The sequence below is a fragment of the Pholis gunnellus genome, assembly GCF_910591455.1.
Source record: "Pholis gunnellus genome assembly, chromosome: 3".
Classification (NCBI taxonomy): domain Eukaryota; kingdom Metazoa; phylum Chordata; class Actinopteri; order Perciformes; family Pholidae; genus Pholis; species Pholis gunnellus.
This window is the reverse complement of record NC_136529.1, coordinates 6,122,937-6,150,235: the sequence shown is the minus strand read 5'-3', so window position 1 is coordinate 6,150,235 and position 27,299 is coordinate 6,122,937. Positions and strand designations below refer to the sequence as shown.

Sequence of the window (27,299 nt, the reverse complement as noted above, 5' to 3'; positions counted from 1 at the left end):
GGCTGTGGCCCTTGTTAAAGGCAGGTTAAGCAATTGTTCCATGCTGCACTACACCTGCCGCTTCAGATTCTTCGTATAATGATGCAGTTCCCTATATTTCCAGGCAGGGGAAGAACTCTGCAATGTTTCTCTCGATATGAGAAGACACAGAGACGGAAAAAGACTAGGACCGACCTCATGCCTGGTGCACACTGTATTCAAGGGTCATGAATTTGCAATTTCATGCCGTCATATTAAGAGCACATGCATTTCAGCACCCCGTTGTGTGAGGTTTTGATTACAGCTTTCTTTGAGGACATCACCCGTTTCCCATACAGCACGCTATAATTAGAATGACCGGATTGCTCGGATCCACCCCGGAAATTGCTCTGATTCAGCCTGGAGTTTGGTCTGCTCAAGGTTGTTTCAATTTATATGTGAATGTATTTAGTGTGAATGTGTGCACGCTTTTGCAGAAAACACTTGTCTGCATGCGTTTTTTAAAGTTTTTATAAAAACCTTTTTGCTCCACCATACTCCCATATGGCCATCCCTCACACCATTGGATATGTCGACAGTCAGAGGGTGTGCGCCCCAAAATTTGTGATTGTCATCACAATAGTCTTGCCAATTGTCATCGGCCCATAGTTTGATTGGAGGTCTTTAAGAAGGCCAATCAGAAGAGCCAATGAGATGACGCATTGATTCTGAATTGAAACGTTTTCACCTGCCGCGTAGGCCTTAAGGATATATCATATATGATATAAATTAGCATCATATTCTGATAAGTGATTAAAAACAATGCATCCCATGCTTGCGAACCCTTTTTGGTTTTCCTGCCCCGGGAAATGCCAGTCATAATATCTGACGAAAATAATTCCTTCTAAGCACAATATGAATTAAATAGGCTCAAATCCAATTTTCACAAACTTTTCTTTAAATTAATCTTAATTTCTTATGAAATGTTGTTTTTGAAAGGTTAGAAGCCAACAAATATGGATTGAAGCTGAATATCTTGTTAGATTAAAAACATTTGAAAATGTATGTTCAATACATTTTGACTTTTGAACTTTACAACACACTGGAGTTATTGAAAATGTTTAAATCACATGGTTCGGAAACAATCCCACGAAGCTAACAATGGAGACTATATCTCCAAATAGTATAGCCTAATATTCACTACAGAACCTGCTTGTAGGTCTAACCGGTATCAACAATGAGCCATGTGTATGCCAAGGCTACATGATGATGTCATTCTTTATATGGCCTAACAGGCTTCAGTTGAGTCAGTTGTCTTTAAGGAACTGGATCGATTCATATTTTTTAAACTTAATTTCTCCAAGTTTGACCAAATTGCAATTACCCAAATGTCCAGCAGCGGATGTTCAATGAAAGACTGATGAACTACATTGTCATTGAACAACAAGGCCCTCCAAAAAAACAACCTTCTCATAAAACAATGTGATGTGGTACAGATAGCATGCTTTTTTTAAGGACACTTTGTGTGATCATGTCTACACAATTTTTGTTTTTCTGCATTTCATTTCCAAATATCACATGAAAAGCAAAAAAAAAGGTGCAGTGATAACATGCAAAATTATGTAATAAATAAAGTTATTTCACACCATTTGGTGATACTTAGCTGCACAAAAGTATCACCTTCATTTTCATTTCATTTCCACACATAATGGAACATGACTATTTCATCCATTCACAGGAATAACCAAATTCACAGTCATGACCTTGGAAGAACACCATCTTCATTATTCTGTGGATCAAAAAAGAATGTGTTCAAAAGTTTTTCATTAAATCTCTCCGAGGTCAGCATCACAAACTCAATTTTTGCTGAATTCCAGTAGAGATAACATCCGGTAAATAGATTTTGCCATTTTTGCTGTCTCAAAACTACAGTGGAAAGAAGCAAGTGGCAGCAATGTTGAATGGTCTGTGCTGTATGCTTCTTTAATCAATCTCAGGTGAGGAAATGTTTCTCTTTTCTGATGAACTAATTCATATTTTGAACTGGAGCTTTTAAATGAGCTGATTCACAAGTAAAGGAACCAAAAAAGAAACAGAAATTGTTGGATTTAATAAATGCTCAGATTACTGCTCATTTTGGGGATTTTTGTTAAAGCCAAACTGTATCTTACGGAGTCAGAAGTGACATGTACCAATCAATGTAAAAGACAGCCTTCCATAGTACCACGACTGGCACTGTGATGTCTCACTGGGGAAACTTAATTCACCATTTTCTCGACAGATGTGCAAAGCCTATGTGAGTGAAATATGCAGGGATTTGTTTGTATAGAGATGATTTATTTGCAATTAAACTCAGTGCTGAGGAAGCACAACATTTCCCAAAGTTACTTAAGTGCAAAACTGATGCACAAGCATTTATATCTCTTCATTCAAGAAAACAATATTACACTATAATGATAATTGAAACCGTCAAATTAAGTGTTTTCAGAAGAGCTCATTTACAATGATCGACAGACCGACCCATCAAACCATTGCCAGCGGCGGCTCCAGTGTAATATGCATGATCAACTGCTGTATTGAGTGCTGAGTAATTTGGGATTTTACATTGCCACTCTAATATGGCATTTACTGAAACTTCTATATAAAAACACCCCAAACAATGATGGATTCATGAACTGTTTACTCCAAGAGCAAATTTCTTGTTGTAAAGAGACTGAAGCTGATTCACGAGAGCCCCAAATGGTTGAGATTATTGCCTCGCAAGTTTTTTTTCAGGCGTACAGTATCCATTCATATTGACGTCGCGTGTACAAATACAGTCTGGCCATTCATAAGATAGCTCTTGAAAGAGCCTATGAAATTCAAGGGCAAAAAAACGAATTCACGGAGAGCATCTTGTCTTTTCCGAGTTTTTATTGCAAAAAATAAGGTTCACATTTCTTCGATATTTCTTGCCCAGATAAAATAGTTTTGTCTGTAGAGTCATAACCTCATGTCCAGAGTGCATCTTTCTGCCTCTGTCTGCAAACATTGATTGGGAAGCCGAATGCAGGATTCTACGGGAGGCACGAGGAGACAAACTCCGAGGCAGAAAGGCTTAATATATGAAAGTAAACATAATTTATACCTTGCATTAAAATGAGTTGTGGGTTGTTGGATTTGCAGTTTGACATTTTTGACCATTGTGTTTCTACGGTAGCCCTGAATGGACAAACCAAACACTGGCTTCAGATTGGGCCATTCCTATGTGTTGGCACACGGGAGAATTTTCACTTTGTTTCAATCTGCAACCTCACCTTTTTAGATGTCACTAAATTCTACACACTGGCACTTTAAAAATTGGTAAAGTTGTTTAGCTATATGCCAGAAATTTCTGGCTAGACAATTGTATGTTGGGTACATTTGGATAATTCTAGATTACTGTCAAAGCCAGTGAGGATATTTGTCTGTTTACACTGCGGCATCACAGCTCTCCTCATTCATAGAAGCCATGGAGACTTGTGTTGGCTAAGATGGCCTATGTAACGTGTATAAGAGACGAGACAATAATACACACGCATTTCTATGGCTTTTTAGATTTGAACCCAGAATGAGCTATGCAATGTCAGTTTTCTATCCAGTGTTGATTTGAAATTGAAGCTAACTCTTTACTGAAACAGGGGTAAGAAGAGACATTTCTTTACGGACCCCTTTGAGAAGGAAAAAGCATCATTTTAACTGACACATCTGGCTGTGTTTGTCTTCTATCAGCAGAGCAGACAATCTCTTGTGTCCTGACAGAAACAGTCCAGCTATAACTGTAAGTCAGGTTGTGAGCCTATTTCTCTTCCACAGTCATTCACAATAGGATGGAATACGTGAGAATATGCTCTCGGGCAAAGTCACAGCAGCAAGAGGCATCTGAGAGAACCTTCATTATATGGAACAAGGAATCATTTATGGAGCACTGTTACTCTGTTCAGGGGCAATCTGACAAACATATTGACTTTGGCGCTCATGAGGTTGCAGATATCTCTGCACCTACTTTTCCATTATGGCATAATTTGATTAAGGTGGTGCATGAGCTCTGTAGCAAACTTCCCCTCTGGCACCTCATAACATGTGGAATATCGTGCATTTCAAGAGGGATATTTTTTTCGCATGTTCAGAAACAAATGTGCATCGCCCACTCTCCTGGAAATGTGTGATGATACATTTGCTTTGTATGTATCAGCATTTTGCCACTGTTCACGCGATGCGATTATGAGAGAATCCTTGAACATGCATCATTTGGTGTCGTCTCTGTCAGTGAGAGAGCTGCCGCCTGGTTTGTCTTGATTGGTTTGAAAGACTGCTTTTCCACCAGCCCGCATCAAGATTTTATACGGTTTTTGACTCAAATCTGCTTTTGGCTAATGGCCACTTCAACAATTTACTCTGTAACAGATTGAATTATCTAAAATCAGAACACAGATTGAGGCTACGCCAAGATCTTAAATCTCCACTAATACCTAAGCCAAAACCCGGCACACATTCCATCATTCTTTAAGTCCATCGTGGCAACAATGTTCAGAGTATCCAGCATATCTCACTTGAAATAATACAGAACCATAAAGCTCCTTGCCAGTGAGCCCCAAGTATACCTCACACATTGACAAATGGCATCAATATGTTCAGCATCAATCAATGATCACAGAGGTCAGTCTCTAAGTAGCATGTAGACATTCAGAAACATTTTAAGGAAAACTACAAAGCTCACTGGTCTTTTGCCCGAAGATGCAGAACAGCATGTCCTTTTTATTTCTTTTTGCAAGCAGACTTGACAATTTGTAAGACATTGCTCTCAGACTTCTCCAAAATGTCTATAAATCAATTACAGCTCATCCAGAAGGCTGTTGCAAAGGTTTTAACTGGAACAAAGAAAAGAGCTCATATCACTCTTGCTCTAAATCCTGTTCCAAAGTCTTTGCACTTGCTTCTTGTTGAAACTCCAATTAGTCGTTGCATGGATTTTTAAGATCCTGGTACTTTTGTCTAGTAATCCATGCATGTACGTGCCCCTGACTATATCAGCGATATGCTGCCAAGATAGAGTGATAAAGTCCTCAGATTCTGTGTCTCTTCTAGTGAAGCATAAATCTCCAGCTGGAGACCGAAATCTGAAATAGTTTCCATCTGGATCCAAGGAGAGATCTGCTTTAAAATCAATACTTATTTTAATATTTAATCATTTTTTAAAGTTTAGAACAAGTATATAGTAGAACAATCATATTGCACAATAATAATGCTTAAAATAATCCACATCAAGTCAGTATTGTACCACGAGGACCCTGCTGATCCAGCTCTCTTTTTCTTTAAGGGGGGAATTTATTTCTTTTGGGCAATGAAAATTTTTTTTAAGAACAGCCATATTACTCTTTTCAGTGGTTGGCTGATTTTGGAACAAGATTTTAGGTCTTTATGCTCCCACACAAGCAACACCTGTCCATAACAGTCCATGCCAGTGCCACATGTCGTGCCACCAGGGCTTGAAATTAACATTCGCCAACCCGCCAAATACGGGCTAAAATTGGCAGGCGCTGTGTCAATTCCACCGGCCACTTTTGGCAGGTGAGCTTTTTTGATCTCGGTTCTGTATTCACGGAGGCTGTGACTGCTGGGTCCTCGTACTTGCTCTCATTTAGAAGAGAATATAGAATATATCACAAAATATATATTTTTTCTAATTGACTATTGATTTGCCCCGACTGCAATCCTACTACCTGGTGTGCTGCGATAGTGCACGTGAGGTCTAGTGAGTTAAGGCAGCCGTCAATTAAGTTCTCCACAGCAGCATAGTAAATATGAGGAAAAAACGATGGGTTGATCACATTTCCATAACCATCCTCTTTCTAGAAAAGCTGCTGCGAGGAAGCTGCTCATGTGATACAGACAACTAGACACACTCGCCACATCATATCACAAATTCAAATGTACTTGCACACTTGTCTGTGTGTGACATGTAAGAGGGCATATATGAGAGATTATATAGTCCTGGTGTCAAGGTGAAAGTAGAATAATGAAACCGTGTGGTATGAACATGTTTCATTCATTCTGCCTCGGGATTTGGAAGTGGCGTTTTAGTCAATCGACTTACAAAAATGTCACACGTGAGAAAATGTTCCATGTATAAAACCCTCGAGTGAATGGCTACCTGAAAAAGTCAAAATGTTTGTGAGAGAGATCCCGATGGTGCAATTACTGTTAGCAAAATAATAAGAGGTAGAAGAAGGCTGAGAGAGAGAAAGTAGTTATCTAGAGAGTGCCAATTAGTGGCCAATTGCTAAAATAAACCACAATCAATCATCAAGCTGGCATTTGGCTGTTCAAAAGCTGTCACATATCACAAGCTTTCACTTTTATTCCTATATTCCTCAACATGAGGTCTGTTTTCTGCCCTTTAAAACACCTGAGTATTTACTGTATAATTCCTCAACGCAATTAAATCTTTGTTGAAAATGCTTTTGTAAATGAGCAATTAAGCGAACGACAACTTTCTGTCCTGAATGAAAGACGGTGTGTTTGAGACTTGGTCTATTTGGGACACACTTGCCGATGTACCTATGTAGGTTACAGGTGGTAATACATCATTAACAGGTAGGAATTTGCTTTACTACACTTCTCCTGAGATTGTAAATATAAAAAAGAAAGTGTTGTATTCCTTAAATGACATCAGTGCAAATCTCTAAACCCCAGCAGTCCCATCTCAGATGAGACATTTACACAATTAATCCATGCTACCTTACCTCCACTTCATTTGATAGATTTCGTCAGGACAGAATAGGGTCCCGATGAATTTCCCATTTCAATTTTCCCTTCAGCTTCCCCTCCTCTGATTTCTATTTGAGTTTAAAAAATGGGCACACTGAGAAGAAATCCATTTGATCCATGTCCACAGGCTGCTTTCAGGGACTCCTAAACCCGTATTTCTTCTTTCCCCATAAATTTATCGGCTGTCTCACAGTCTTTTGTGCGGCCGCAAAGATGAGTGTCAAATCTCAAAGAGCTAAGACCACAGTGAAAGGTACTCAGCACCACTTTTGGAAATATATGCAACTTCCAACCCTTCAAGAGTGACGCTGGAAAGATCGAGTCAACTCAATGACATTCACAAACCTCATCTGTGACGACGAAAAAAAATCAAATCTGTACTTTTGAATATTAATCAACAATGAACTCATGAAACAATAATAAATACATCATCAAATCAATGATAAAATATTGTTTGAATAAATATTCCAACATTTTTTGGAATCAGACATAAATTGGGCCGCAGTGGATCATTCTGTCTGGACGTGTCTTGGGAACTGGAGGGCTGCCGGTTCCACCAAGAATGGAGAGTGGACCACAGACTGTAAAATGTGGATGTAGTCACCATGATGTCACCCATTGCTTTGTGGACTATGGTTTTCAAGGCCTCGTGTTTAGCATTTTGGCCGTCGCCATCTTGGTTTTTTATTTTAGGTGACCAAAATGTTACAATTAACTTTCATGAACTGAAAACATACTGTGAAAGGGTTAAAGTTCTAAGACGATGACGCAGACAACTCTGGACTATGTCGCGTTAGCGACCTGTCAATCAAAAGGTAGCCCCGCCCTAAAACATACACTGCTTTATTGTCTATTTTACTATAAATGGGACCTGAATTTCCAATTGAACATCACCAGCATTGGCTTCACTTGGTGCCAGTTCACCTCCTGTTTACTGCCGAGGTGCCATTGAGCAAGGCGCCAAACCCTAAATGCTGGCTGGGTGCACAGGTACCTACATCACTCTCAAACCTCTCCAACTGCATGTCTATGGGTCCTGTGTGTGAATGTTCATATTTCATGTAAATGTTTGTCTGCAAAAATGTAACTTCCCCCAGGGATTAATACGTAGTTCTTCTTCTTCTTCTTAAATTCTAAGGCAGTCCAATAAATGAGGACAAATTCTGACTTTTACAAAAACAGGTAGCACACAAAATCAACAACGGTCTTCCAAGGCTTCCAACAATGTTGTGTACTGAATTAATCAGAAATGCAGCCTCTTTGAGAAGAAAATGTCATCATTATCTTTTCTTGTCAATATGTTGTTGTGAAAGTCTGAAAGAAATAAAAAACTGCTTTGTGTTCTTTTTTTTGGGGGGGGGGGGGGGCGGATATTATCAGAGATCCTTTTTGGTGAGCCATGCATCAAAACAGTTTTAACGGAGTCAACATAATGAGATATGTTGACAGAGAGCACCCAGGGGATAGACTGTGGGCGCAAATACTGTAAGAAAATTCATCACAAAATAAATGTTATGGGAGGATAGCCAATGGGCCATAAATGACAGACAGGTGAGCTCACATGTATTTCCCTGTAGTGACAAAAAGATCTTACCATCACATTGGGCCGAGCTAAAAATAAATCAAATCATATACTTACTCCACAGGGCTGGAATGATATTACAAACTAGGGAGCAATTCTGGCTCTTTTCATTCTGTCTGGCTCTTTTCAGTTGACCTTTTTCAAGTTACAGATGCCCTTGGGTTAGTCTTTCGAGCAATGAATTGAATGTGAGATACAACACATAACCTCCTTAAGTGAAAGAATTGATTCATTTAAAGAGAAAATATATAACACTGTCTAAGTTTTGACAAACTTGCTCACAAAAACCTATGAAGCGAGAAACTATTTTTAGCGGGATCACTTCGTAGGAAAGAAGACTTATCAAGCAAGGTGATATTGAGGTAAAAGGTAGAGAGACAAAGAGGTGTTCTCATCCTTTGGTACAATCAGCTGCGTGTCTCTGGGGAGGCAAAGCTGTTTCTCCTCTGTCGCCTCCTCAGTCAACCACGCTCAAAAGGAGGGACCTTGGTGGGGAGCAGAGCGCAGCATGTGATGAAGACATCCTTAGCGAGGGGGGAGTGAAGGGAATGAGGTAGACTGTGCCACAAGGAAAGAGGCCCACACTTCACAGCATACAGAGAACTACAAGGGGACGTCAGGGGAGGCGCTGTGTTCAATATCAGCAGTGCACGTCTCAGGATGAAGGAAGGAAAGCTAGGAAGGGAAAACAAGAAAGGGCTGCATGGTGAAAGACATCACAAGGTTATTCTAAAGTGATGGTTTAAAGACTCTTGGAGCTATTTGAAGATGTAGACGTCTTGTGTTTTAGTGTGGTGCTTTGAAAAAAAATTGCTGATTTGCTGAAAGTTTCTTCTTGTCAAAAAGAGTGTCCCCGTGTCAATTCAACAACTTTGCGCTTATGCCCACAACAACCTTGACCTGACCATTATTTGAGATGACTCTGTGACCTCAACTGATATATTATCCCCCTTTTTAGGCATTCGAAAAATGCTGCACCGCACAGAAGGATCTCTGCTTGACGGACTCCACTGTTGCAGCTGTGCAATGACTGGGATTATGCATCTGGGGATGGGCATTCCTAAATGATTCATGCGTGACAGGCAGGAGATGCTGCATTTTACGGGGTATAATAAGCATCCCTCTATGTCACGGAGAGCAAAATGGTACTGGATAGCACTGGATAGCCAAGCGAGTCAAACTATGATGCTCCACTAATGACACAGTAAATATGTGGTTAACGTTGTGTATTCAAACAAAAACACTTACTTAGGAATAGGGCTGCAACAACAAATCGATACTGTGTCGCGTGACTATTACGCCACTCAATAAGTCGGAGATGTTTGCCTCTCGGCGCCCCCTCGATGCTCTTAACTGAGTGTCCCGGGAATGATGGAATAGGACTCCCGATCTATTTTGTGGGTTTTTCTCTGAACTGGGGCCATGATTAAGAGGGACGGCCGGGGGCATTCGTATTGTGCCGCTAGAGGTGAAATTCTTGGACCGGCGCAAGACGGACGAAAGCGAAAGCATTTGCCAAGAATGTTTTCATTAATCAAGAACGAAAGTCGGAGGTTCGAAGACGATCAGATACCGTCGTAGTTCCGATCATAAACGATGCCAACTAGCGATCCGGCGGCGTTATTCCCATGACCCGCCGGGCAGGAGTGGAGCCTGCGGCTTAATTTGACTCAACACGGGAAACCTCACCCGGCCCGGACACGGAAAGGATTGACAGATTGATGCTCTTTCTGGATTCTGTCGGTGGTGGTGCATGGCCGTTCTTAGTCGGTGGAGCTATTTGTCTGGTTAATTCCGATAACGAACGAGACTCCGGCATGCTAACTAGTTACGCGGCCCCGTGCGGTCGGCGTCCAGTTTCTTAGAGGGACAAGTGGCGTTCAGCCGCACGAGATTGAGCAACAACAGGTCTGTGATGCCCTTAGATGTCCGGGGCTGCACGCGCGCCACACTGAGTGGATCAGCGCGTGTCTACCCTTCACCGAGAGGCGTGGGTAACCCGCTGAACCCCACTCGTGATATTAGTCCATTTTTTTTTTTTTATTATTACTTTAACAGCTCAGGGATGTTCAAGGAGCAACCTGTTTGTGCACTTTCTGAAGATTTCAGTTCTGTCAGTTCTGTTTTTGAATAAAGGGTTGGAAATTAATGCTTTTTTGTTTTTAGTTTTTTTTATCCAATTCATCGAAAAAATAATTGACAGATTAATCGATTATTAAAATAATCGTTAGTTGCAGCCCTACTTAGGAAGCAAATCAACTTAGTTAGGTTTCAGAAAATTATCAGCAGCAATCAAATTCCTGTTAAGAAATGTAACAATGTAAAGCTTACTAGGAATGACACAAGCATTTCTAAGTCATCGAGCATGCAATAACAACATCATTCTTGCTTTTTGCGTGTCATTTTACATCATGTAGTCTGTACTGACTGCAATATAAACGCAAATGCAGGCATATGCTATGCTCAGAGCAAGTGACATCGTAAAAAAGTGAGAAAGACTTCCTATGACAGGTGGGAGAGGAGGCGGATGAGTCGATCAAACACAGGACTTTCTACCAGGAGAACGATGTTTGAGACCGGTGGTCGTGTCCCAAAGTGTTGAATCACTTATAGAAGTTACGTTAGTCATGTAAACTGAACTGTGGCCGTTTCACAGTAACAATGTGGGGTAAAATGACACGCAAAAAGCCTCAAATGCATTATCAGGAAAGGCAGAATGTCCTTGAAATGTATTGTGATTTGTATTTATACACCTTCCAATGAGGTTAAGTTGGCATATCTCAGCTGAACTGTATAAATATTTCACTGGCTAGTTTCACAAGTGTCTTTTCATTCTCTGCAAAATGAAAAAATAAAAAAAAGATATCACCGAAAGGCTCATATTTTAATACATCTTGATTCATTCCATAAACAGTCTAACTCCCATCAAGGGGACATATCACTCTACAAAGCCCAGGAATTGTATTTAAAAAGTTCCAACAGCCAAAATCACAATTTTAAAGCATTCCTAGATGAAAAGCCAAGTTGGTCATCATAGTCAATAATGATGGTTGCGTGGCAGCGTACTTGCCAACTTCCACACACCATAGCCAAAATGATGTCAAAAGATTACTCATCCCCAGCTCACTTTCAAAGTGTGGAAACGTCCTTAAAATGTAGTATCCTGCGAAATGGGCATCAATCGACAAAGTTGCTTTTTTTCAGTCAAAAGTGTCTCTAAACCACCATTCTGTTTAGTGATTTATTTTGCTTTTCCATGAATTCTATTTGTAAAATTCTATTTGATGGAATGGATTCCTGAGATGGCACATGCTGTTATAGCTGCATGGACAGAAATGTATTAGCAAACATGAATTTGTTTGGCACTATGTGTTATTTAGTTAATAGTTGAGACAGCTACAATCATTTTACAACATCATTTTTCAACCAGCGGTTATGGCATCAATGCCAGCTAGGCAGATATTAAGCTCTGCCTATCATGACAGACGGCCTGTCCTTTACAGCCGTCAGCAGGTGTCAGTTCCATCTGCAGTCTCTAACTGGAGTGATGTTGTGCGCTGTTAAGTCACAATAATGCAGGGCAGATCCGCTGGTTAAATTTTAGCATCAGACTGTTAGTATAATAACCACAGAGCCCCTCCGTGCTTCTGTGTATATCAAACGTGCTGTTTTGATTAACTATTCTTCACAGTTTCTTGCACATCAACAGTTTTCGAAACTGTCGGTGCGTCCTGACGGGGAGAACTCCTATAGTGCTCTAATAATAATCTTTCTGATCCCACCCTGTGCCAAAGTGCACCACAGGTGCGCCAAGGGAGCCTGACCACAAAACTACCAAAAGTCTGTTTGGCACGCTCCTGACACAACTTGGCAAGGCGCACTACTGCGATCTGGCCGCGCCGCTGGGTTCACGAGCCCATGGTGTCCTCTTGTGTGCACGGAGCAGCAGAAACCACTGACTTGTGGAGGTAAAGAGATAAAAATCAAACGCTCTGTGCAGAGATTGTACTGACAGCTGCTGATTCAGAGGACAGACTGGATGGACATCTGAAACATGAAGCATCGTGAATAACATGATGAATAAAACACCACGCAGGCTGTTGTAATCATCCAGTTGTTTTTTCATGTACTTCTTATTTTTCTACTTTTTCCTTTCAGTTTTTTAGTTTTGATTGCGTCAGCAGCAGCTGAACTAGTTGCAGGTTTAAATATCTTCGATCATACGTTATAGTTAGAAATAAGTTTTTCTTTGTGTGGCGTGAGAGCGCCTGTCAATCGTGAGTCTCATGATAAAAAACAGAAGAGTTGGCAGCTCTGAAAACGGCCGTTGTCTTACTCTTATTGTTAACGTTGGGCAGACTCTAATGCTATCTTCCTATTTGTGCTCCTTTTACACATTTAACATCTAATGGAAATTGCTGTTGTCGCAACACAGTTCCCTGCATAGACTGTATTCCCATGACTATTATGAAGGCAAATCACTGTCAAAATCCAAGAGAGCAAATGAGATCCACGCCCGCGCGCAAATCAAACAGTCGCACGCATATTTGACTTTGACGAGCGCTTTTACGTCACTTCGCGCGAGCAAAAGTTAATTAAAGTTAAGATAGGAGTTTTTTATATTGAAAAAAATACTTAAAGTATAGTTTATTATGACACTGTATCTATTTTCAATGCAAATTTAGCCTACAGTTAAAAAAACATGAGCCTAATGATAGTATGAAAACGTTTGCTCATGCTAGGTAACTGCAAACCTAGAGGGCTCCTAATGAAGCACAAGTAGTGTCATTACAGTAGTAAGGTTTTACATATTCTCGGATTCCCTAGCTGTGTAGTTTAAGAGGAAACAATAACAAAACTACGGTACCACCTACTTTGTTTTTGTCAGGGTGCATACAGTGAATCCAGGTGGTAGCTGATAAACAGTATTTCTGGGCAAAATATTGCATCCTGGAGCCTTTTAACGGAAGGATTATGAGCAGATGATATGATGCAACCATTAGATGCTTACGTTTTATTTACTGTGTGAAATCTGCGGGTATGAAAACAGGCTTATGAGGCTACAGCCTTGGCGCGAATTGGCTGCCCGAATGATGATTGTCTGGTGAATGTCAACTGAATAAGGTACTAAATGAGCTAGAGGGTAAAATTGGCTTGATTTTAATGCAGCCTCAAATGAGATGCAGTATGGCTGCTAATATGATTGCAAGTTTATGCCCCAACCCAGTTGAAGCTAATTGTTGAAAGATGGCAGCAAGAGATTTTACTGTTTGTCTGATTCTGCATCTAAATGAATGAAAGATCCAAAACGCCACGTTTGAGTAAAAGGAAAACAGACATTTTCTTCTGACAAAACTGACAGCATGGAAGGAAGAGACAAAAAATTCTGAAATTCTTTAGCATAGACTAATTGATGCACAGACAGCCAGTTCAATATTGGGTAGAGAAATCCTTGAGGAAGCCCATGGGTTGTTTATTTTTGCCTCAATTATCACCCCAGGGTTTAGCTCAAAGACAGACATTAAATAATTCATCTGCTCTTTGAATTCATTTCATTCTTTTTTTCCCCCTCAATGGGCTCCAATCCAACCAGTTGTATTAGTGCTGTATTCTGCTCCCAGTCAGCAACTGAATGGTGGTCGTTGGAAGGAGTGATAAGGAGCGGCAAGGGGTCACACAATAAAAAAAAATTCATTTCCAGATACAATTATCTCAGACCAAAGTCTATATTGTTCTCATGAACAAGATAGAACAAAAGATTATTCCATGTGGGCAACAGTTGATGCACTATATTGTCACAAAATGACACTGAGAAAGTTGTTTCTGCGAGAAACATTTTTGCACAAAATCAATGGAATCAGTTGTGATGCTGATAGCACGCTAGGATAAAGCTAAATCAGAGAGTAGTGGAGACTCACATCAAGGACCCTAGAACCTTCCCCCCGGGGCCCGAGTGGTGCTAAAAGTCGACATGGCAAACACTTCAGAATACAACTGACGGGTCTGACAAAATTGGCATCTTCTCTGAGAGCTGAGAATCAGGCCATTGTGTTTAAGTCACTCTGTGTCGAGTCTGGCCAAGACGTTCTCCTCAATTTCCAAACAAGTACAGGACACAGAGGGAACCGCCGTTCCCTAGCAATCCATCAAACCCCGCCACCCAAACAAGCCTCTGCACACACAACCACGCAAACTTCATGCATCCATACAGTCGCAGAAACTCTTCCTACTGCTACACCGAACTACTGTGTCTGCAGGCGTTGCTGTCTTTGGGCTTGGCTCGTACGCCATTAATCCCACCCATTTATAAACGAGCACCTAAATATACACAGCGCTTAATTAAAGTCGGGCATCCATTATTGAAGCGAATCCTAGTTTTATGGGATGAGAAGGTAATTAGTCCCTCTACACCTTAGCGCTCATCTCTGTTTCTTGGGGTTATAAATACCAGCCATGCCGCCTCATGAAGGGTACCCTTTGAATTACATCCTCACGCTTTACAAAAGGTTAAGAAAGGATTGCTTCAGTTGCGTGACATGATGTTTAAATGCAAGGGCTATTGAGATGCTCTTCATCCAGCGGACGAGTCGCAACCCAACGACCATATGATGGAGACAAAAACACAACAACCTTAGATGTCTCGGACACTATGCACAGATCAACTTGGAGCTGGCTTCCCAAGGTCAGGCTCCACTCAAAGGAGACAAATAACCTTTCCTTGTAATCTTTGGAATGTGGCATAGAAATCACTTTGGGTAATAACAAATAATGACCCTATCTCTACTATTGGGAAAGGAGGTATTGATTTCTTTCCCCCACTAAAGCCGGATATTATGACCTTAGCTTTACAGGGATGGATATGTCAGTCTTTGCAGAATGAAATATCTATTTTATGTGATTGGTGGTGATGGGTCAGAAGTCTATCCCTCAAGTGGTGAAAATCCCAATATACCAAATCAATTACACTGTAATAACACCACGTGTGTTATGCTAAACATGTGTCTTTCAAGTCCACTACTTCATACACATTGCAGTTAAATGAAAGTATATAGTTTGGTTGGAACCAAAGTTATTAAACTAAAACAAAAACCAGCTGTGAAAAATAGTTAGTAAACTGAAACTAAATAAAAACTATATAATTTAAGAAAACCCAAGACTGAACTGAAATGATACCACCAGGTTGAAGAAAAACAATTATTTCTGTTTCAGACTGATGCTATAACATATTACTTCCAAAGAACTGTAACTGCAAATTATAAGGTGATTGAACACGTCTCAGTGAATAAATAGTCTTATTAGTATTTTACTATAGAAACAAATGCTTTTCTTTTTATTCATTCAAGCAACACTTCTATCACCAATTGATTATGGGGATGTTTCATATAATGCATGCAATTTCATCTTCTGTTAAAATGTCAGATTCAGTGCACCATGCTGCATTACGATTTGTCTCTGATTCTGGTTTCCGCACACATCATTGCAGTGTGTATGAGGTAGCGTGTTTGTCTTCCTTTTACACAGAAAGGAACATTCATCTACGTTGTCTACTGACTCCAAAAACTCTCAATATCTGCAACCTCCGATCTTGAGAACAAATTATGTTGGTCATTCCTAGAACCCGTTTTTAGGACCATCATCTTGGTGTGAGCTACACAAAACTAGATTATTGCAGAAGCATTGAAGATTTTAAAAACAGGATTAAGGATCATTTAATAAGCACTGCATGTACTTGTCCTGGCACTGAATGACAATTCTTTGACTGGCACACTTTGCTGGTTTGTTTTAAATTGTGTCTTTTATGTGAATATGTTTTTATGTTCTTGACTTTTTGCTGTTTTGTTGTTAGGTCTGTTATCTGTGTTTCTATGTGGTGAAGGTTTTACACTGCCATCTTGAACAGGACCCCCTTGTAAAAGATATTAAATATCTCAATGGGATTATCCTGGATGAATAAAGGTTAAATAAATAATATAAATATACTAAAACTAAACCTTCAATTGTAAATTCAAAGCAAAATTCAAATTCAAACCTAGTTAAACATTCGAAACTATTATAACCTTGGTGGGAACACAATTCAGAAGCCATTATGTTATTATTGAGAAGCTTTTTCTGAAATACAATATTGTCTGATTATTAGAAAAGGTTTTTGGATATTCTTGTTTAGTTTCCTTCTTACTTAGGCGGGGATTGCAAGGTTACAGTTGAAGCTGTAAGAATATGTTTGTAATCCTCTTTTAATGCTTCAATATTGCTCTAAGCAGATTGCTTGTCTATGAAATGTTGCATGTAAAAATACAATTGTATGACCTGACCATGAAGTTGCATATCCTCCCTGTGTGTCCTTCTGGCAGATTTTATTAGGATTTCTTGGACACATGGGGATTGCAAAGAACTGAATGTTTTGCTGTTAAATGTCCGTCAGCTGAGCCCTCTTCATTGAAACTAACAGATGAAGGCGGTGGTCAAAAGGCCAAACTATTATATTGTCAATTCTGTGTATTATCAATATTTTTTTAATGTATCCTCTGCACACTTGAGACTGAATATTATTTGACAGTAAATTCAATAGCCTAATAAGGATTCTGTCCAGTAGCATATTTCAGCATTTTCTCACAATGAACTTTTCATCCATAACCTTTCAGTTGAGATGTTGATGTTGAACTCTGATAACAACAAAGTGCCTCATCATGAATTATCATACGGTAATGCATCAATCATTGTATTTACAGACACAGTGCACCGTGAAAGCTCATTCAGGTTAAGGGATAACATTTACATAATACAATGCCCTAGTTATGGGCACATCTTGGTGCTGCTTCTTATACATGTTTCTTATTATCAAGATAAAAGCTTGTTGGTGCATTGTCCAGGGATATAGTATATGGTGTACATTAATAAAAAAGAAAACAAACAAAGAAAACAGAATTCTAATAAGCTTGATCATAATAGGCCGTGGTTATTGTCTTTCCCATGCAACTTTTGTCATCCGATCATGCCAGGACACATTAACTGTCGAGTCTGTACGCTCAGAGTTCAGATCTGACTCACATTGGGATCTGATCCGCCATACTACATGCCCAGGTGAACTGGTTCGCATTGAGTTTGGATGTCAGTTGGGTGTGGACAGCATGTGGGCGCAGTCTTCCTTTGCAGCTATTCTTTAATAAAACATGATTACTGCAGGGAGGAAGAGTAAGCAGCAAAAGTAACTGGGGACTTCTTTGAGCACAAAGTATATCCGAACACTATTTGATCAGGCAGGTTGCATTGAATTGTCAAGTGTAGACACAGATATACAGATACTGCCGAGGTCCGAAGCTGCGCATCTGATCACAAAAGCCGCGTTGAAAAGACCAGTGTAACCACAGCAATAGAATGACGATGGCCCTCAGGCTTAATAAAGTCCACATATGCTCATGTAGTGCAAAAAGAAAAGCAAACTTTCCAAAGAGTGAAGGACAGTAGCCGAGGTACCAAGAGTTCAGGGTTTAGCCTTTTAAAACTGGATGATTGAATTTCTTGGCAGGGGATTCATTAAAATGATAATTCTTATTTATGAAGCCCTTTAAAAAATTAAAATACTCTCCGTGTGCTGCTTCCTATTAATTAACTTTTTTTTCCCTCTAATTTTCTTTCTTTCTCCTCTCTACTTTTTACTTTACTTCCCACTGAACTTGACACACTAATAGGTTATGAATAATTCTGTTTCAGTTTAGATGGCAATTAGCCACAACGCCCGAGGCCATTCTTCTTCCTCTCTTGTGGAGTGGTCCGACGATCCCACGACTACATCGTTCACTTCTTCCCACCCAACGCTGAAACAAGAAACTTAACTGAGTAAATCCCCTACCATTGATAAAGTCTGTCACTGACAACATCGTGGGGGAGCCCTCAAACTAAGGCATGAGAATGGTCATCACATAGAACAGAACAGATAGTGAAGGGCTTAGTGAAAAATAATGAATGTCGAAGTTGAAACCCCCCCCAAATATAAAATAAAGAGAAAGGTGAAAACCACAGGCAGTTCTCAAGAGGCCCAAAATGTGATAATGGAGTAATATTGTCAAACGGTGTCTCTCTCTGGTGTACCACTAGAACATTTCACCATTGCTAATTAGCCATAGGAGCACATGGAGAACAGCATGTCTCTGCTGCTGGAATTGATACATCAGAGGCAAGAGAAGCAGCTGTCGTTAGGGGGAATTAAATACAATAATTACAGCACAGACTGAGCAATAGGCTACAGGCGCACAACGTCCTCTCGTGATTGAATGAGATATCATGGTCACCGATAATGGTAATAGTTTTATCACAAAGGCAATAAGGTTTGAAGGAAAGCAAAGATTCATCAGTATTAAGTCCACGTGATTGACAGATGAACAGAAAGACACACCACAAGCAAAGTAACGTCTTTTGTCAAAAAATGTATATCCAGGAAATGTAGAGGACACTGTACACCTCCTCAAACGCTGAACACACTGTTACAGCAAATCAACATCATCTTTACATTAAATAGAATTTTCAATTGGATCGATTTCCTGACCCTGCTGACACACCCTGAGGATTTGGAGACAAGTCTATTTCTGCTCGGTTCATTGCTGAAGGAAGCAATAACCTTCTAATGGCAGACATTCTACATCCAGATAACCACTGAAATTGAATCAATCGTTCAATCGCCAAAGGCCTATTGGTCCGCAAAGATTTAGAATTTCTATTTCATGGGGACGATGACATCTAACATAATTCCAATGCAAAGCATGAAAGTGATGTGCTGCATAGTTTACAGCGATTGCTAATGTTTAACTCTAGTCTCTAGTTGGGTTACTACATGTACAGTGAAATTAAAATACAGCTTTCAGTATCAAACAACCACAATACACTACAAATATGAAAAGACATTGAAATACACATCCCACAATACACAGAAAATGACGACAGCAGGACAAAAGGAAGCCACAGTGGAGACAGCAAACAGATACTAATAATTAATACTGTATCAACCTCTGTGTAAAATATCTTTGGGAGTCATTGGGTGATTATTGCACTTGTTGTCTGTAGTGCCATTCTTTTCTTCTCTCAGCCAACATGCATCCGAGTGGCGTGTCTTTTTTCAAATGCTTTTACACAGAACGATGGACGTGCAGCAGAAAGAGCTGGTGGGCGTTCTGTTATTCATAGCAGGCGCGTGTAACACAGCTGATCGCCAGTAATTAAACGTTCCTTTTATCCTAACACAAGAATGCTAGAGTCTGTCCTACTTCAACAGCGCAAATGGGAGTGAAGAGTACATAGATGATGAGCGCGTGCAGATATATCCTTCGTAGGTTGGCTGGGCTCAGCCTTAGAGATAGGGTGAGGAACTCAGACATCCAAAGGAAGCTTTGAGTAGAGCCGCTGTTCCTTTGCGTCGAAAAGGGTCAACTGATGTGGTTCTGGACTCTGATCAGGATGCCTCCTGGACGCCTCTCTTTGGAGGTTTTCCTGCCACAGCCAACTGGCAAGAGGCCCAGGGTTACACCCAGAGCTCTGCTGGAGAGATTATATACCTCGTCTGGCCTGGGAACACCTCAGGGTACTCCAGGAGGAACTGGAAAGCGTTGCTGGGAAGAGGGTTGTCTGGAATACCCTCCCTAAACCTGCCGCCCCCGCGATATTTATTTGGAGTTGTGTTTCTTAACCACTTGGAGAATGTAAGTCGAATTTTCACTCTGGTTTAGCTCTGTATTTGATCTCTCCTAAAGGATATATCTGGATCTGTAGTTGCTAAATGCTCAACTATGTTGACCAGTTAGTCGTGTTGGGATCTGACCATGTGCTTCGCCAAGTGCTTTGAACAAAGGAATCTGGGCCCGCCTATTCGGCAGTTCAGCCTGATTTGAGTTAGATAAGCACCAAACCCCCCACCAGAAACAATTTCACACTTAACTGCGAATCTCTGAGGTAGTTTGGTGGAGCGCTGCTCATTGGACGAACCCAGGGATGATTACTTTGTGCATGTGTATTGTGATAATAGCTGGATATGTAGCCTGTGCTCGTACTCAACACTTTCACTCTGAATGTGGAATAGTACTTTGACTATTGACATTGTGAGTGAATACTAATTATGACACTTTACTGACATTAACAATTCTATTGAGGTCAATAATTTAGTTTTTATATATGCTGATAACTCAAACACAGTCGTTGACTCATCGGTCTGCTGGTTGGTGCCAGGCTTTTTCAATGAAAACCGCTGTCTGCTGTGGACGAATAACGACTTTATGAGCGCTATGGGAGTGAACCAGTTGAGGGCTGGACAGCTAAACAATGAGCTAAAACTCATTATAAATCTGAGTGAAGCTGCGATTCTCTTATACAAGTTAATGACTACGAGCAACCTCTTTCACGTTGTCACATTGTCATTTGATACATTTTCAAAAGTATTGATTCCATCCGTATTAAGTGAGGTAGTGAAGCTTCACTTGCTGATTTTTAATATGAGAATCAGATATATACTTCAATGATGCTTTCTGCATTGCTCAAAACTCTCTTTTCCTCACCAAAATTACTTGTTACATTTTGGAAAAACAGCATATCCAACTTCTAGTACACCAGTTTCAAAACATCACCCCTCTGGCAACTCACATAAAGCTAGAAACCTAACACCTTTTTTGAGTAATCAAGACAACCTTGTCTCCTGCTGCAGGCCTGCACAGGGATCCAGGTCTTCCATCTCTGTCCTACTTGTCCAAACCTATGACTTTGAAGGGTCCCTCTACATGCAAACCATGCCCCACCAGAAACACATCGAATTCAATACGCAGACGCCACTAAATGGACATTTCCTAAAGAGCAGTAATGGTACTCACACATAACAGTAAGAAAAACATTCCCTGAAGCCAGGACAACCTTCTCCCGCGTTGCCCGGTCGTAGATGCCCACATGGCATTCGTAAGGTCCGTTGTCTAAGATCCGTACCTCCGGGAGCCTGTAAAATACAAGAGTATATGAGTTGATAATAATCTTTGCATTTTAGTAATATTGACACACTGATGCAAAAACAAAGCATTTGAAGTGTATTGGTGAGCATTAACATTGATTGATATTATTTTGATGACTTATTCAACAAGCTTCTGTCGAGTTTTGAAGTATCACACACGCCGACAGTGAGACATTTAAAAAATCATTGTGAAAGTTAAAGACTTAATTGTCGCGTCTGTAACAACATTGTTGTGTTGGAAAAGCACTTTGTTTCTTGGTGTCTTTGTATATTGATTCTGCTTTGAACTTTTATAAGCTCCTAGTAAACAATCCTAACAATGAAAACAATGATGAATTAATCATGAACTAAGTTCATTAATATCAGGTTTATTAATTATATCTGTATTATTATTATTAGGAAATCATTGATATTTGCATTTAAAACTTCTAAAAAGGTCCAAAATGTAACAGTCATCTCTATCATTTATTACTAATAAATACATCATTTGATCGTCGTTAAAATTTGTTAAAGAAATAAAAAAATAAAATAAAATAATTACAGCATACGGTAAAAAGTTGTTCATTTAACATTTTGGGATAATCTAAAGCTTTTAAACTAAAGTCTCAGGAAAAAGATATTGATTAAAGAATAATGTTTAATAAAACATTTCTTGCCACAGCAGAGAAGTCGCACAAAAACAAAGGCTTATAATTCATAGATGCACTACTTAAAAGATGCAGACTGAATTCGAACAGAACACATCTTCGATTCCAAAGCTGCTCGTTCACCAGCTGAGCTATTTCTGAGCTGCATCAGCTCTCACAGACCAAATAATATGAAGCTCAGATGAGACCAGCTGGTTACATGTTGACCCCAATTATTATCATGAATATAAAGTCTTACTGATGCAGTATCATTGTACTGTCCAGCTTCAATATTTCGATCTGTATGCTTTCAATAAACAATACAAAAGTTGGAATAAGTTCTTCCTCTTGTTATTTTCTAGTGAGAATGTAATTGTGTAAATGTCATCAAATCTTAACTGGATGTCTTTCAATTCTCCTGGTCAGTTCATTATTATTACTGTTTCCTGTCAGTTCTACTATTCATTGGTTGAATTAGCTTTCAGTGCTATTGCTAAGTCTACCAGAACGCACACACCTGCTACAGAGAACTCAGACGAGTGGCTTGTTGTGCATTTCTGCTATGTTTTAAAACTAGTCTTCATCCTAATTCTAGTTAAAAAAAAGAAACTGTGACATGGAGGGTGTTCTTTGTCCGAATCACCAGGCCAATTGGCTACTTTTTTTTATAGATTTGTTAAGATGTCAGCAGATCTTTTAAGGTAAATGGCCACAATCATTTTGATTCAGATGAAGACTAAAAAAAGGGCTTGTTACAGGAATGTAACAAAATACATAAAATGTAAAAGACTAAAAACAAGTTATACATTAAATCCATAAAACCCTGTGAAATAGGAAGAACTTAGCCATAATCAGAGGATGCACAGCTATCCAGAAATTGCGCAATATAAGTTTCTGAACAACTTTTTCATGAAGGAATTACAACAAAAACCATGAACAGCGATCTCCTGGGGGTAAGTCCCGTGTCCCCTCCAGCCCAACCTCTTCGCTTTGCATTTGACTTTGATCAAAACACATTTCTATTCAATCTGGGAATTTGTTTGTCCGCCATGAGTAAAGCATCCTAATTTACTTTCCATTGGCATTGTTTCCATTGCGCGGACACAAAATTTGAACACATCACATAGTGGGCCGTTAAGAGGTCGTCGTCATTCCACGTATTTCTGTGAGATCAGGCTGCTTTTGAAAAAGGGAGCGCAATCTGTATTCAGCACTTGACTAATGTGTCACCAGTGATAATCAAAGTGAGACTACTAGTCACATTTAGCCCCTATGATTTATACCCACAAAACAGGAACAATTGTCCTTGGTGTTTCAGATGGGGACCTCTGTTGGAACAGCGGCAGGGCTTTAATGAGTTCAGCTGTGTGTGTGTGTGTGTGTGTGTGTGTGTGTGTGTGTGTAGGAGAGGAGATCACTCTTTTGGAGAGCAGTCAAATCTGTGCGCCAACAAACATCTTTCCACCATAGATGCTGCATCTCCTGGCTCAACAACTATCATCAATTACCCTTGAGCAAGGCTTTGAAACTTCAGATGGAAATGAGGATAACGTCGGAGTATTGGCTTGTTTCTAGTGTTGCGTGTGAACAGTTTTGAATCAATACATTTACTTTCCCCTTCCAACATACTTTTGTTTGGTTTGTTGTATCTTTGAACTCGGATTACTTAATAGTCTTGATGCGTTTGTGCTGGGAAGTTAGACCATAGAAACGTATGTAGAGAGTCCGTCAAACAGCTTTCGCCCAACTAATGATCAGTGTTCTGCAAGTTACTGCAAATGTGTAAATTAGTTACATCTGAAACCCCCCAAAAATGCCATTAGTTACTTGGGGAAGTACATTTACACTATCTGCTTCACTTTTCTTAGTAATGCACATTAGTTTAGCGCTGCAGTTGCACAGTGTGGGACAAGCCTGCACTGATTAACCTGATCAATAAATGAATAATTTAGAAGTCAAATGGAAACTAGAACAGGCATAAAAGCATGTCATGTAGTGGCGTTGACATACAGGTAGAAGATAAACAGCAGCGACATCATTCTGCAACACTTTTAGGTTGCCTTAATGATCTAGCGCCTCGACGAAAAATCAGGACATTCAACACACCTGTGAGCGTTCTCTCTCCCTCCCTCCCTCTCGGGCGGTGCGGTGCTGAAAAGCCAGAATTGCGGCTCAGCAAATGAGAGACGCCATGCTAGTGACTGACTGACATCATAATCCGTTAAAAATCCTATGAATAGGCTGCCTTTGTCTGCTACGATCAAGACAAAAGTATGAATCCATTTTACATTTCATTGTAAATTGGTATTGCGTTATTTCATTAAAAAAAATAGATGTGTGTTATGTGTTTTATTGGTTCTCTACAATTGTTTGAAATCTTACAATATTTGAAAAAATAAATACAAACCTGACTTTATTTGCTGCCCTGACTCACAAGAGATAATTGGGATCATCAATAAAGCCCATGTTTGCAATAGCCGTCAGCGCAAGGAAGTAAAGTTTTGCTGAACGAACCAATCATGAACAAATGTTTGAACAAAGGTAAGTATATCTGAAAAAGAGTGAGCACCCCAAGATATAAAGTGAGTTTTCTCCACCAGCGCTCCCTCGAGGGATAAGCATAAAACAAGTGAGTCTTTTCTTTTCTCCGCACTGCAAAATGATGAGAATAGCACAGTGAATCTTTCTGTGGTGGCGGGTGGGGGGTAATTGGCTTTGTCTTGGCTGGCTACATTATAGCAAACGCTGATGTAGCCCATTGCTTTGTTTTTACAAACAAAGCCGTAGTTCTGTTGTCCACAATCCGGACTGCTGCATTCATGGATTCAAACCCAGACAAGTGCAGGGAAAGGAAGCTGGAGATAAGACAATTCAAGGCATGGAATTATTGCCGGAAGAAGGGTGAGGAGGCCGCAAAAAATACCAACCAACCACACAATTTCTGAGAGTTACTACCTGCTTCTGGATTCTCCACCAGTTTGACAGCAAGATATATCCATCAGAATTCAGGGAGGAAGAAGAGGAAAGGTTGTACTCCTAACATTGAGACTTCTATTAATTATTAAGACTGGTGGAGTTAATTAGTTAATTTTTGAACACCTGCTCTAATCTTTGACGCCATGTATTTGAGAGGTGCTAGTCCATTGAGAATCTGTTCACAGAAAGGGAGCATGTTACTCTGAAGGTACTCAAGCAATTCTTTTTTCAGCTGTCTCCCATTCGCTATTAATAATGGGTGAGCCAATGGTAATGTCAATTGGAATTAAATCACCATTTGAGAGGAATAATTGAAAAAAAAACATGATATACAACATTATAAAGATTAGTTTTTTGAGTCCTGCACTAACTAAAGTATACTAGCACTGTATTTCTCCACAGTAACAAAAACAGCACACCACATGATTCCAGTCTGCATATTACCAGACAATTCACTCTTTATCTTCCACTTCCAATCCTACTTCTGTTATTCTTTTTCCCGTTGCGCCTCCTTTTTGATCATTTTCTCATGTTTCAATGAATCCTTTTGTCCTTAACTTTCTTTTGAGATTATGGACTTCTTTAATAAGTTCTAAAAAGCTGAATTGCAATGACACAAACCAAGGTAGATGCTAAAAACATAAAACAACAAAAATAGCTACCCTTTTCCACAGCATTGCAAACTAAAGTTATTATTATAACGTAACTATGGTACCTACCAATTTGATTCTGAATTTTTCCCAGATATGAAAATATCTAAATCATGCGTCACTTAAACATATACGTAAATACAAAAAAAAAAATTATTCTCATGGATAGGAAGGTAAAAACAGGTGTTTTAATTTGGTCACAATTGTGACCACAATGATAATGTGTAGACATTTATAAATATTTGATACATTTCTACTAGCATGCAGTCATCAACATTCTTATATACCCCTGTGTAGGTAATTAACACATTTAAAACTCTGTTATTGGAACAGGCAAATTAATTTGATACACTTGCTCAACTAATCGTATCTAATATATCTAATATATCTAATCAGCCAATCACGTGGCAACACCTCAATGCATTTATGTATGTAGACATGTAAAATGCTGAAGTTTAACCCTAGTATCAGAAAGGTGATTGAAGTGAGTTTGAACATGGCTTAGTTGTTGGGGCCATGGTTTGAGTATTTACACACCATCTCTAGGTTTTACAGAGAATGGTCTGAATAAGAGAAACTATCCAGTGAGCGGCAGTTCTGTGGGCGAAAAAGTCTTGTTGATGGCAGAGGTCGGAGCCGAATGGCCAGACTGGTTTGAGCTGATAAATCCTTTCATGTTCTTTCTGACAAATTCTGACCCGACCATCTGAATGTGGCAGCAGGAATTGAGCATCATCAGACCAGGCAATGTTTTTTCGGAACTTTTGGAGAGCACGTCATAATTGTAGCCTCGGTTTCCAGTTGTTAGCTGGCAAGAGCGAGACCCGGTGTGATCTTTTGCTGCTGTAGCCCATCTGCTTCAAAGTTTAATGTGCTGTGCATTCAAAGATGCTCTTCTGCATAACCTGGTTGTAATGAGTGGTTATTTTATTATTTATTTGAGTTGCTGTTGCCGTTCTGACTGCTGGCCATTCTCCTCTCTCATCTGCTCAGAAAACTTTCATATATATTATATATATTTTCTCCTTTTAGGACCTCTGTAAACCCTAGAAATAGTTTTGCCTGAAAATCTTAGCAGATCAGTTGTTTCTGAAAATACATAAAACAGCTCGTCTGACACCACCAACAATGCCATGTTCAAAAGTCACTTACATCACCTTTATTCCCCATTCTGATGCTTGGTTTGAACTTCAACAGATTGTCTTTACCATGTCTACACGCCTAAATGCATTGAGTTGCTTCCACATGATTGGCTGGTTATATATTTGCATTAACAAGCAGTTGAACATATTTACACATCAATACTTGATACTTAAAGATGGATGTGTACCAAAAATATCCATCCTATCTTTATGTTAAGATACTTTAATAACCTTGTGTTTGAGCCTTGATGCAGCCATCTTCTTGTCATGGTGCAGCCAGGAAGTAAACATCTCTGGTCATGTGGCCATTTACACGTAACATATGTAATTTAGACCCTTTATTATGTCAATATTTGCTGGAAATACATCATTTCATAAATATTCTTAGCGACTCACGACTGATTTACATTTTTTTTTGCGGCCACAAGGATTAATTAATACTCAAGCAAGGGAATAGGTAATTGAATAAACAAACAATTTCCAGAAGACCACATTAAACACATTACAAACTCTCCCCTGTACACCAGAAAACATCACATACACGGAGGAGATCGATAGCAATGGGCCCCCATGGAGGAGCATCAAAAACAGCACACC

General features: G+C 39.6%; 1 protein-coding gene across 2 annotated transcripts in view; it reads right to left on the bottom strand.

Annotated features, from left to right (window-relative positions):
- The window catches only part of igsf21a (immunoglobin superfamily, member 21a), a gene marked incomplete at both ends in the record, with an annotated part of 169,431 nt that overhangs the window by 45,456 nt on the left and 96,676 nt on the right, over positions 1 to 27,299 (bottom strand). For both annotated transcript variants that reach the window (XM_079157019.1, XM_079157018.1), the window contains one exon: positions 21,178 to 21,296. In XM_079157019.1, the coding sequence (XP_079013145.1) occupies positions 21,178 to 21,296 (119 nt within the window). The remainder of the gene's footprint in view (positions 1 to 21,177; positions 21,297 to 27,299) is intronic.